The sequence below is a fragment of the Centroberyx affinis genome, unplaced genomic scaffold, assembly GCF_046629955.1.
Source record: "Centroberyx affinis isolate AG114_WGS23_722 - 3 ecotype Tasmania unplaced genomic scaffold, CSIRO-AGI_Caff_v1 ptg003850l_1, whole genome shotgun sequence".
Taxonomy (NCBI): domain Eukaryota; kingdom Metazoa; phylum Chordata; class Actinopteri; order Beryciformes; family Berycidae; genus Centroberyx; species Centroberyx affinis.
Window position 1 is genome coordinate 1 of NW_027281697.1, and position 13,613 is coordinate 13,613.

At 42.4% G+C, this 13,613-nt stretch overlaps 2 protein-coding genes across 2 annotated transcripts; both read left to right on the top strand.

Moving 5' to 3' along the window:
* Positions 1–270: 270 nt before the first annotated feature.
* Positions 271–8,706, top strand: LOC139662618 (cationic amino acid transporter 2-like; the record flags this gene model as incomplete). The annotated part of the gene is made up of 8 exons (XM_071541319.1): positions 271–492; positions 594–816; positions 2,371–2,507; positions 3,963–4,065; positions 4,997–5,208; positions 5,375–5,541; positions 6,000–6,108; positions 6,227–8,706. Coding segments are annotated over 8 exons (1,364 nt in total), but the record flags the coding sequence as incomplete, so codon positions are not given.
* A 575-nt stretch (positions 8,707–9,281) lies between these two features.
* pdgfrl (platelet-derived growth factor receptor-like) lies at positions 9,282–13,562 on the top strand. The gene is made up of 6 exons (XM_071541314.1): positions 9,282–9,509; positions 10,402–10,681; positions 10,775–10,926; positions 11,172–11,465; positions 12,745–12,881; positions 13,191–13,562. The coding sequence occupies exons 1-6, from the start codon at positions 9,455–9,457 to the stop codon at positions 13,377–13,379; spliced, it is 1,107 nt and encodes a 368-aa protein (XP_071397415.1). The 5' UTR covers positions 9,282–9,454; the 3' UTR covers positions 13,380–13,562.
* The last annotated feature ends 51 nt before the right edge of the window (positions 13,563–13,613 follow it).

Here is a 13,613-nt window from a genome sequence, read left to right on the forward strand (position 1 = left end):
TAAAATCACCTGGTGTGGTATGCATATGATACTAATGAGCCTATGACACTAAATAACCCTAACCCAATATTAGCCTAATGGGTAAAAATATTTTTTTTCCCTAACTTATTATGATACAATGCGATACGATATGATACAGTGTGATGTGATACGATATGATATAATATGATGTGACATGATACAGTATGATACAGTATGATACAGTATGTTATTATACAATGAAAATGAAGCATTTAAAGCAAAATTAACAAGTTTAACAACATACAACAGCCAAACTCTTCTTCCCATTAACAGCACTTTTAGTCCAACTGTTCTCACATGAAAATAACAATGACCGTGGCTGTGTGTGCTTCAGGAACCTGTCTGTGACGGCCAATGTGAGCAGTGATTACGGAGCAGGAGGATTTATGCCCTACGGCTTCAGCGGGACCTTAGCCGGAGCCGCCACCTGCTTCTACGCCTTTGTCGGATTTGACTGCATTGCGACAACAGGTGAGCCTCTGGCATTATGTTTGATAGGCTGCACTGCAATGTGGCTTTGTTGAGCTTCATCAGAGCGAAAATATAAATATGCGTGTGCTTGTGCGTCGTAGGCGAGGAGGTGAAGAACCCGCAGAAGGCCATTCCCATCGGCATCGTGGTGTCGCTGACGGTGTGCTTCCTGGCTTACTTTGGCGTGTCGGCTGCGCTCACGCTGATGATGCCCTACTACCTGCTGGATGAGAAGAGCCCTCTTCCCATGGCCTTTGAGTACGTGGGATGGGGCCCGGCTAAATACGTGGTGGCTGTGGGTTCACTGTGCGCCCTCTCGACCAGGTAATGAGAAATTTCCACTAGATTTGCATTTGTAAAATGAATAAGGGAAGATACAAAATGTCAATATTCATGTTAGTAGATTGATTGGAGTCAACAGAATTCATAATCTATCTGATATTAGCAGTTTTGATTATAGCACATGTGCATGCAATAAATGGGGGATAATTTTGAATAAGATGTGGTCGTCAGCTATGGCCATATATCTCTGTCTGTGTCTTAGTATTGGATTGATTGCTATTGCTTAATTGGATGTGGTGGGTGCAATGCTTAAGCCTCTTTGTTTTGAGATAACTGCATGTCTTTATGATATATACAATGAAAGCAGCCTATATCTGCTGGGCAAGTTAGGCAGTGTCTCAAAACAATATTTCAGCGTGACGTAATTCTGTCTTTCTTCCCTGGAGGTTTGTTATATCACTTCTCCCTCGGTTGTCCATCAACAGAACCTTGTAGATGTCAGTCACCGACTTATCCCATGATCCACATTCATGAGCGCGTTATCGAATTTTACTTAAATCAATCACATCTTGGACGAGTCAGTGCATGTTTATGCTATTCATGCTGAAACCTCTGACTCTGCCCTTTGGCTGTTTGCAGACTATTAAGCGGTGCAGTCAGTTATTTCTCGTATCTTTTCTGTCATGTGGAAACCTTGCAACTCAAATTTTGGCGCTTTTATATGCTTGAATTGAACGTTTACATGATTCTCTGTGTGCCTGGGAAATGTAATGACTCCAGGGTGCCATAAAACCCATTCAAAACCAACCTGAAAAAGTGACTATTTGGAAAAACAAGGGCTTTATTTGACATCCCTCATATATAATTTCCTTTTAAGAGTGCCTCTGGTGCATTCTCACGTAAATGTAAATGAATGGAAGAAATTGATAGATTGATACTTAAAATGCAATGACTATGGGACTAGTGCCAACAGGAAAGAAAGACACTCATTGACCTTGATCATGCTCTCAAGCTTTGATGACATGACTGTGTTTGTGTGTGTGTGTGTGTCTATGTGTGTGTGTGTGTGTGTGTGTGTGTGTGTGTGTGTGTGTTTTGGGCCTCTTGACTAACGTCTTGGTCTTGCATGTCTCTGCTGTCTCATGCAGTCTGCTGGGCTCCATTTTCCCTATGCCTCGTGTAATCTATGCTATGGCTGAGGATGGGGTGCTTTTCAAAGCCTTAGCCCGAATCAATCCTAAGACGAAGACCCCACTTATTGCCACTATGACCTCCGGTGTAGTCGCAGGTGAGAGCCGGGGAGCATCACTCCTGCTAATCTTTCTCCACCAATCAACTGTGAAAGATACAGTCGAAAGATGCAGATGAATCCAGCAGTTCTCTTGCCCCCTAATTGCATGAACTGCAACAATCTTTAAATTGTCCCGCCCTATTATATTTTCTGTCTGATGAGCTTCGATTTATCCATTTTGTCAGACGGAGGGAGCTTTTTCTTCCGCATGCATACGTTGTTCTTTCACAGTTGTGCAGGTGTCCAGTGCAATGTTTTCTTTCCCAGAATGCCCTCAACTTAACCTTGAACCCTCTTCTCCCTAGCCTGTTGGGCTCCATGTTCCCTCTGCCCCGCATTCTCTTTGCCATGGCACGAGATGGCATTCTGTTCAAATTTATGTCCAAAGTGAGTAAGCGCCAGTCGCCTGTGGCTGCCACCATGGCGGCAGGTACCACTGCGGGTAAGCTCCCGAGACCAGGACTCGATGTTTCACCTACTGTAACGGGGTTTTATCGTGGAGGTCTTTGGGTTTTGTCTTTGCACTTCTGCGCAGGTGGTGTTGGTGGTGGTGACTGCATGTTAAACATGGTGATGGTGTCGCTTCCAAAAGCATGAGAAAACCCCTTGCACTCATCATTAAAGTTGATAAGTTCTTGTTCCTTTTCCATATTTTAATAATTACCAGAACCCTTAGTATCGCTGTGTTCAGCTGTTCAGTCCACAAGTCGATCTGGTTTTTAAGCACTTGAATAAGAACACACACACACACATACACTCGGGCTGAAAGATATTCACAAAAAATCGAATTGCGATTATTTGACAAAATACTGCAATACCGATTTAAACTGTGAGTAATATCATTCATCAGTTTTTCTTGTCATAATTTTTTTAGAACTTTAAAATTGTTTAAAGAAAAGTGATTTGGTTAAAAATAAATGGCCAGTATGCAGGATTTACTGAGTTTGAGGTTTGATGTTTGATGGAAGGTTTTGATTCATGGACCAAAGATTACCTGGAGCTCTGAAACACCTTGTTCAGAAATCCTAAACTAAACTCTCTCTTAAACAAAAAATTGAAATAAAAAGAAATTGCAGCCTCTGCGATTTGGAAATTGCAGAAGTTCATATTGCGATTTAATTTTTTCTTCGATTAATTGTTCAGCTCTAACACACACACACACACACACACACGTTCAGCAGGTTCCAGGTGTGTGTGTGTTTGTGTTATGGAGTTAGGGCGAAGACCCAGAGGGCAGATGACCTGGTGAAGCTCAGAGACTTTGATTCAGGCAGATGTTAACCCCAGAGTGCAGGCCATGTACTGAGCTAGCACCTGATGGCAGTGAGCAGGGGACAAAAAGCTTGGCTGAGGGCAGATAGATTATTTTTGATATTGTTGTGAGGAGCACCGGACACACCGCTGCTCTGTGTTTGAACCATGCTGGTGAGATCAGCTCAGTGCTGCAGTCAGGTGCTGAGATACCAGAGAAGACACTGAGAGAAACACCACAGTGTATCTCACTTCAAACAGCACTTGGTATGGAGATGATTACAGCTTTCATATCAGCCCTGGGAAAGTTTTTGCTCTTTTGTGTCTTTATTGTGCAAACATGTCTGCATGCAATCTACTCTGCATCTGATCACATGCATTTACTGTATGGTGCATCTATAACAAAAAACAAAACAAAACTTTTTTTCTGATTGCAAGGTTGTTAATGTTGTGTAATTGTATGCAATGTGTGTAGAATATAATTTATGTTGTCTTGTGTTTTATATTTTTTGTGAAAACATTTGATCCGCTCATTATACACCACAGTAATGACTCATCTTATTGTTGGTCTATTTTCATCTGACTATATTTTTATAGGTGAAAGATTTTTTTGTGCTAATCGTTGTGTTTCCTCCCCGTGCCTTAGCCATCATGGCTTTCCTGTTTGACCTAAAAGCGCTGGTTGATATGATGTCCATTGGCACTCTGCTGGCCTACTCGCTCGTTGCTGTCTGTGTGCTGATACTGAGGTGGGTAAATTTATAGAAGACAACTACAGATTAAAGTATCTGTCGGAAGAACCTTATTTATACAATGTTGTGAAAGACTTTGCCTTTTATAACCTAGACAGAAGACCACAAATATCACCAGAAAAGGTTAAATTTTTTGAAGAAAATTTGTGCGCTTGCTTCAGTTTGAAAAGGTAGACAGTTGGATTAATTTGAATGAGTTTTAAATGTCTTTAAAATTTGAATATATGGATCTTAACCAAAATTGTTTGACAGCCAAAAGTTCTGTAGCCATCAAAACATGGAAGGATAGGTAATAATGTTGCAGTAGTAGTATGAGCTGCAGTAAAAGTAGTTACCCCAACTAATTACCCCATTGGTGTACCACACCACTCAGGTTGTTGCTTCACACTGGTGATGTAATGGCTCTGAATGCTCCCATTGTATATAAAGCTGAAGTGGCTGCTTGTGTGAACGCAGGTGTTTACTCAAGTTTCTGTACTTACACCTATATTTCTGTCATGCTGCACCAAGGTGACTCATCACCACAGCCCCAGTACAGCACATACTGACACAGTGACTGTAACATTTGCTGGTTTAAACCTGGTTTATACACACATCTGTGTATCCTAGACCTCACTTGTTTTTTAAAGTGAAACCAAAGCACCTTAAATTATTTCAGAATTAAAGCATCAGGAAAGTGGCTATACATAGGATATATACATCAGTAAGCATAGCAAGTTGGTTCATTATCCATTCCAACATGCAACACAACTTGACTCAGACACTCCTTTCTTTTTTTTTTTAAATGTCTATTATGGCAGAATATCAACAAGGATATTTGAAAAGATTGCACATTTTGTTTAGAAAACAGTAGAATGAGCTTTTGAGCTAAGGCACATCCTAAAACACAGACATATGACCTTTGACCTTTGACGTCTTGCTCCTCCAGGTACCAGCCAGATGGATCCCTGGAGCAGCGAAAAAGTAACAGTGAGAGGGACTTTTTGTCTTCCGAGGAGGGTGAGTCTGACCTGACGGAGTCCGAGTCCCACCTCAACATGCTGAAGGGCGGCGGCTCCACCCTGCAGTCCGTCCTGCACCCCCCCCTCACGCCCTCAGAGCATTCCTCCAGCGTGGTCAACATGTCCGTCGGCGTGCTAGGTAGGCAAGCTAAGCTCAAAAATCTTCCAAACATTTCATCATCGTCTGCAAAATCTACACTAAAATGAACAATTTCTCTGATGTATGAAAAGACTGTGGCCAAATTAATATCTTATTACTGTATCTATGATTGAGAAGGTGTTAAGTGTGTGTTCTCCAACCACAGTGCTGCTGGTGTGTGTGATGAGCTACCTTACCACATACCACGGTTATTCCATCATCCGCTTGGAGGTGTGGATCCTGGCAGCGCTGTCCGTGACGCTCCTCATCTTCAGCGGCTGCGTCTTCATGATCTGCAGGCAGCCTCAGACCAGCAAGAAGGTCTCCTTCATGGTGCGTACCAGCCGACTGAAGCCCTTTCCTTTCATCAAACCGCTCCCTGCAACATGGGATGAGGCTGATCCAACTGTTTTGACTAGGGATGCGACGATATATCGAAATTCAATATATTGCAGTACAAAAATGTGGCAATCGCGATATTAGCTCCATTTTATTCTGCTGTAGTCATCACAAATGAGACGGCTTGCCCATCACAGTTTCACTCTCCATCCAAATTATATTATTTGCACTTTGTCATGATCATTTTTGAATTGTTGGTTACATTCTAGCGAGTCAGTGCCATTGCTAGAAAGATTTGTCGCTCAGAAGTAAACATAATTCTGCACAGTCAGACTTTGTTGTCACTGAACTTTTATTGTCCCATCCCTAGCTTTGACATTTCATAGTTACATATTCTGCTTGTAGTTCACAAAAACTGATGGTTGTCTTTGTGTTTGTTGCTGCTGCTGCAGGTTCCTCTTCTGCCGTTTCTGCCCATTTTGAGTGTTTTTGTCAATATTTACCTCATGGTTCAGCTGAGTGGAGATACCTGGATACGTTTCTCTGTGTGGATGGCTGTGGGTGAGTCCCTTTTTAACTGTAGGCTCCAATTATGAAAAGCCTTGCACCCACTATGAATATTTAGTGATTAGATATGATATCTTGAATCTATAACTCCCAACGCTTCTCTATATCTCAGGCTTCCTGATCTACTTTGGCTATGGCATGTGGCACAGTGTGGAGCGCCAGCGCCAACTCCAGGGTCCTCTCAGCAGCAGCAGCAGCACCCAGGAAAACAGCAAGACCAACAGGGAGAAGCAGGGCGGCATGGACGCGGTAGCAGGGGACCAGGAGCGCTTCATCTGCCCAGAAAAGACCAGCCGGTGTTAAAGGTCACCAGGTCAATCATAGACTCTGTGAGGCCACCTGGAGACGCAGCGGCCCGGGACAGACACATTAAAGCACACAGCAGCTACGCCTTGATATACCTGTATATACAGCTTACCATCTGTGCCTCAGTCACAAGCGCATTCACTAGCCAAAGGGAGCATCAGTATTCTGTATCAGTGGTCATGCAATGGGGAGCGGTTGTCTCCTGATCTCTGTCACTATGGTGGGACCACATACAATATGGCTGTCCAGTACAGAGGCAGAGTAACTACATGAATTGAGAGGACAGGTAACACACTGGAGAGTGATGGTCTTTTCCTTTTAACATTGAAGCAGTTGTGGCAAGACTGCGGCAAAGCTTTTATATTTGATTCTGGACTAATGTTTATAGTGGCATGACATGAATTCTGTCTTTTCTGTTCAGTTTTGTGTTTTAAGCCTGTTTACACAGGTGGATTTTTCAGTATACGGTCTTTGAAATCTGTGTTATCCTTTTAAAGGTCCAGTATATCATTAAATGGAGAGATTTTGATAATGTGCTAGTATTATAATGTTAGTTTGTTGGAAAAGCACTCATTGGTAATGTTCTCTGACATAAGCAAACAACACTGAAAAAGCCTCACTTCAGGTTTATGACATGCTACCAATTAACTGGTCTAAATATACCTTATCCCTATTTCTAGCATCAGTGTTACACATGCATACATGTGAAATTGTGATACTTGTTAACAAATAATGATAGAGAAAAGTGGCACTTTACACACTTTACTTTACAATGGCCTTAATCCAGTGTATTAACATGTGTATTAACCACTGGAAAAGTACATAATATTACTGTGTAGATACTTGATGAAAATCCCTAATATATAATACACTTACAATGGTGTAACAACACTGTTTTAATGAAGCCATTCAAATGGTGTGTTACACTATTGTAAGTACATTATGCATGGGAGATTTTCATCAAGTGCCTACACAGTAATATTGTGTACTTACAATGCTTTTCCTTAATTCACTGGAATAAGGCCGTTGTGAGGTGTTACCGAAAAGTATTTTAGCTCACGGCCAAATTCAGACAAATCAATGTTCCACTCAAATATTTTTGCATGCACTGACATGTCATGACAACGTATTCAGAAACCTGAAAGTGGGTCAAGTGCTGTGTGCCAATGGAGTTAGGAGTGCTGATGAAATTTTCAGGCTTCTGTAGCTAGTACTTTACTACTAATATTGATCTTTACTGTAGTCAGTGCGGCCTCTGCAGGCGTTAGTAGAGGTCTTATTCAGCACAAGTTTACTTTAGTCTTTTTATTGTTGCTTGGATGTGTTATATCTATGAACTGTTACAATCAGTGAATATAAAAATTATTTGTTTATTTGATACAGCATTCTACTCAAGAATTCCACTCTTTTTTCTACTCTATTAGGGTAAAATAGGCTGTATTTTTTTTATGTCATTTTTCTACAATTCCAGACAGGTTAATGCCTGTCCTGAAATTATTCTCACTTAACCAGAGTATTTTGCCACCAAACATGTTTCCGAGATGCATAGCACGTTATTTGCCAGTGAAACTGAAGTGTTATCTTACCGCCTAATTTAAAAGTGAGTCTTTAACTGGGCATATTCAAACACTCTCCAGGTTTGAACTTCTTCTGTCTTCTCTTGACCTCGGTGTCTTACTTCAGTGCACCAAAGGACTGAATCTGTCTGCTTTGTAAGTCTAGCGTTGTTTCGTAACCAGTTTCCAGAGACTTAGTGGGACGAATTGCCTAAAGATTCGGTGCTTACATTCTTTCCTCTGGGCTTGTAGGGGCCACTGGTGTGTCTGTCTTGTGGTATGAATGGTATGGCTCAATGAGCTCCAGTTTACAGTATGTTGAAACTTGTTCGCTTTCTGATCTTTTACCTGTGATGTAGTGCCAGAATTTTACCCCACCCTCTGACACTGAGACATCCTGAACCCAGCTTGGATGATTTGATGTACATTTTGTATCTTCTCGAGAATTAAGATGCTGAGGCTGTAGGGTATTGGTAGTTGATTGATCGGGTTGATTGATCGTCATCTTGCTATGGTCCGGTAGTCTAAATAAATGTGGAACAAATTTAGAGGATGGCCTCACCAGGACCAAAGTAGCTCTTCTAGACTTTTAAACGAACTCTACATCGACTGTGTAGAGTCTTCCAGTGAGTCTATGGGATGATAGTTTTCCAGTGCATAGAAGTAACCATGATGAAATGATGTAGTATCAGTTGTTACTAACTACACTGATAAACGCAATAAATGTATTTTCCAGTAAGACCAGTGTTTGGTGTTTTGTTGTTTTCCTACATCAATATATGAAGGGTTTCATTTCAAAATGCTATACACCCATTTTGGAAAAATGCTGCTTCCTAAATTACATCAGTTAATATGTCAAAATCACATATGATTTGATTCTATCCTCAAAAACATAACTATTTAGTAAGTAAAGGTCTTAAGATTACTTTAAAATCAGCCATTCATTTGTTAGAAGAGGTGTCAATGCTTTCAAATGGTGGATATCCCATTTTGAAATGAAACTCTTCATGTAAAGTTAATGAGCAGTCTAACAGTAAGTTACACTCATGAGTCATGAAGCTGATGGTTCTTCACCTACAGTGTTCAATGACCACTGGTAGGACCACATTTGAGGTCTAAGTTGATGAGTATCAACCAAACAAAACTAGACAGATAATTGCCATCATCACTGCAGTAATATTCAGGACCTGAAACCATAACAAACTGTACGATGCACACTGAAGTCCAGCAGAGGGCTCCAGAGTACGTGTTTCTGCTCTTCTCCTGTGTGGAGCACAGAGGGTGTGAGCAGAGGGGAGCAGAAGTTATTTTCCCTTTTCCTCTCTGTCTGTGAGGAGGATGGAGCTGGAAATCTAAACAGGGCAGCTGGAGCCTGCAGAGTTCCAGCGAAGCACCGGGTCTGACCTCCTTTCCTACTGAGCGCGCCCCTCTCCAAGTCTCACTGGCCCCTGTGGCCCTAGAGAGCCCGTCAACACACCATGAAACTCTGGGTTGTCCTTTGCCTGGCACTTCTCTGGGTGGAGCTCCAAAATGGTGAGTAAATCTTCTTACTCCACATCTGTAGCTCCTCCGTGATTTTTCTCAGTAGTTTTCCCTCTTTGAGCGTTGTGAAGTTACTGTTGATTTTACCATGAGAACTTGACTGTAATCTGGAAGTAGGGAGAGGATTAGATAATCGGAGGTTGGCTGGAGCTACCAGTATCTGTGATGGGAGTATGGTGGGAGGTGTAGTCAGAAAGAAGTAAATCTCATTTACATAATGGCAAAGACAGGCACTACTTATTCATGAACACTATTATGCTTCCTCAGGGATACACTGACCCTAAACTACAGTATCTGTGTTTTGGACAGTGTATGCAAACTGAAATGGGAAAGGTTTGAGTTGTATAAGAGTTGTTTTTGTTTTTGCAGTGTGTTTCTGCAGACCAACTCAAACCAGCTGCATCTGAGGCATGCGACAGGCGTTTCTAATTAACTGGCCCTTCACTGTTGACCTTTCCTTGGAGCTTTCATTAATTCTGCATAGAGCAATGAAACACCAAAACCTGAAAGTCTTCAGACTATTCTTTTGACTACTGTTTTTTTTATGGTTTATATGTTCCACGGCCTCCAAGAAAAAGAGAACAGGCTGCTGTGAGAGAGGCTGGGGTCGGGACATTTTGTGCCAGTAATAAAGACTTCAAGCTTCCTGTTCAACTGTTGATGCAGCTGGGGGAAAAATATTGACTAGCTCTCCAGATGGGCATACTGAACATTGTTCACCACCAGGCTGGCTCTCTGCTTCCTCAGTCAAGGCTGAACACCCTGACATAACCTGGATCTGGGTCATAGGACAGTGACAGAGGGATGGTGGCGTGTCTTCTCTTCAACCGTATTTATTGCTTCTTCTAATCACCTTCCTTCCTCTCTGCCTCCGCTTGCCTAGGGGCCTGCCAACAAGTCAAGCGCAGGAAAGACGCAGGAGAGAACCGCATCAGGCCAGGGGGGAAACGGGTGAAGGTGCGCTTCCCCAAACTGAAGGAAAAGGACGCAGGAGGGAAAGGCCAGTCCCTGCTGACACAGGTGCTGGATAAGGGCCGGTTCCTGCGGCTGGGCGACAGCACCACCCTGACTCCTGGAAAGAACATGGAGCTGCGCTGCAAAGGCAGCAAGATCGGATGGTCCTACCCGTCCTACCTGGACACCTTCAACGACTCGCGCCTCAGGTGCCTGACAGACATCATCACCTGTTTGTAGTAGTCAATTGATAGGTAATGATTTATTAATGAATGTGTTATCTTTGCCCCTCCTCCCTCCAGCATAAAGCAGAGTGACAAGTACAGTCAGTTGATCCTGACGTCGCCCTCTGCTGCTGACACAGGGGCGTACAGCTGCTGGGTGATACTGTGTGATGGGAGTGAGTGCGAGAGGGATCCAGATCGCATCTCCACCTCATACATCTACTTCACAGGTGAATGATTATGATACACGTGCATGTTACATGATGAGGTGTGTAGATGGACACATTGTTCATCTGTTGGCCTTTGCATTGATCAAACCTAACCCACCTGTTAAAGGATGGTCTGTCTTCATCCAAGGTGTACTTTTTTAAGTAATATGCATCTGTACTGTGTTTTTAAGTAATATGCATCTGTACTGTAAACTCAAATAAACAGCACTGATAGTGTAACCCCACACATTGTTCCCTGTAACCAGATACGGACAACCTCTTTGTCCCCTCTGCCATCCACTTTGAGATCGTGTACCTGCGGCCGGACCGACCTGCTGTTGTTCCCTGCCGTGTGACCAGCCCGCAGGCCAGGGTGACGCTGCACAGGGAGGTCCCTCCGGAGGAGATCACAGCGGACGGGACCCTGGTGACCTACGACCCCACCAAGGGATTCGTCCTGCAGAACCCCAGTCCGGAGCACCAGGGGGTCTTCTACTGCAAGGCTGTGACCAAGGGAACCCCCCAAATCTCCACAAAGTACCAGCTGCTCTATGTGGAGGGTAGAGACCCAGCAATCACACACTACTTCACCATGGTCACTAATATAACCAATATAATGATATAATGTCAATAGATGCCAAACAGTGCATTGCAGATTCAAAAAATACTTAATTACTCCTGGAATTTCTTTAATGACTTCCACAATAGTTTAAGTGATTATAGCCAAAATAATAGAAACACTAGCGAAACTACTTTTCCTTTATGAATATGTCTCTGCAATGTTGTAAGGCTCTTTTTATAGTCTAAGTCTAATCCACTCATCTTGTTGAGGGCAATGCTAATTACTACTGACAAAAACAATCAGTGGGACCTTTCATCTTTATGATGGCAATGGAAAATGGTGCTTCTGTTAACAAGGACTAAAGACTAACAGTGTCATTCTCCATTCTCCTTGAAACCACTTGTACGTTATGGATAGGGTCATTGTCATCCTGGTAAACACTGCTGCTATTAAGAAACAAATATATCATGGAATGAAGTGACAACACACACAATTGTTGTTAGACTCACAGCAGGAGACCTCTGTTGGCATTTCCATTATTTTAAGCATATGCTGTATTTTACATTTAAGTGCAGGAACAGTATCACTTTGTCTTTGCCTTTACAGTAACTGTCAAAAACAGTTGCCATGTAGCTTGTCATCACATTGATTGAACGTGCCCAGAACCACCATGAGAGGCATTTTTACTAAGGCATGAATCAAGTGCTGGCTACTTTTGGTTGCTTTGCTTCATCAGCTTCCAGGAAAAGAGTGTATATCTGAGTTGTCAAAAGCCGACCACATGCTGCTGCTCTTGGTTTATGTGGATACCTGCCAAATGAAATGGAAATAATGTCTTGGTCTCACAACTCAGAGGTGGATCAGTGGTGAATTTATGAAATGGAAATTGTGTGTGGTTTAGGTGAAATAAATCTCCAGGGCATGTTTGACTGGCAGATGGAGAGAATAGAAGAGAAATAGAGATCGGCCTGATGAGGGAGGTTTTGATGCTCAAACATTAAATGTGGACTGGAAATATCGCTTAGCTATCATCATGTACATATAATTCATATTCATGAATTTGCCTCAAACAATTGATGACAACATAGTGATCCCTACTAGAGTTAGTATGGATAGCTAGACTTATCTTATCAATATCTAATTGTTTGGTAAATAATTTGGATGAAAGTAGTGTCTTCAATAAACGGGCGCTCTAATCAAAACAAAACAAAGTAATAGATTACAATGTTTTGGACTGATTTTGACAAATCACATTACTTACCTTCTCTTCCTGACAGTTCCTAGCGGGCCACCATTTGTGAGCCTGGAAGCCTCTCCTGAGTCTGTGAGAGGAGGGGACACCATCAACATTACCTGCACCGTCCTGGGGGAGCCAGAGGTGGATGTGAGCTTCACCTGGATTTATCCTGGACTGGTAAGAAGAATACTAAGTTCCAAAATGTATTCATTATAAACAGGGTAGGAAATGAACACCTGCCACCAGCCAAATGAAGGTACATTTTGTCTGTGGCTGGTGATATTGTCTACTCTAACAGTCATTTTGGCAGGTAAAGAGACATAATTTGGTGGTACTAGACTGTTTTAAAAATCTAGTTGTTGATAAGTTAGTTAAAGTAGTTGGTGAATTTGGGGATGCTTCAGCCATTGTGAAGGACGGACAAATAGTTTGTTTTCCTGCCCTTGAATGTCACCAACAAATAACATAATATAAAATACTGTTCAGGACCGCCGTCCCGTTGACATCCAAGTGTCCTGGAGGCTGGTCAACAGAGGAACGGGCCACACCACCCGGGTCTCCCAGAGCGTCATCACCATAGAGGACCTGGAGACCATTGACTTTGGGAGGTACATCTGCAAAGCCAAGAACCAGCATGGAGAGACAACTGTGGCAACCAACATCATCTCCAAGTAGCCGAAGCAGCATGGCCTGCGTCATGGTTATGTTTGATTTGGGAGTATAGCTTACATATAACTGTATGACACCAGCCAGTGAGACTTGGGCATCCAGACATAATCAGACTGTACATTTCAACAAGAGATCTGAATGTATTTTTAGATTGTAGATTGTGTAAACATAATAAAGATTTACTACCTACACTGTCCATTGCAGAGTTTATTATTATACTTCCTATACTACCTGTATGAC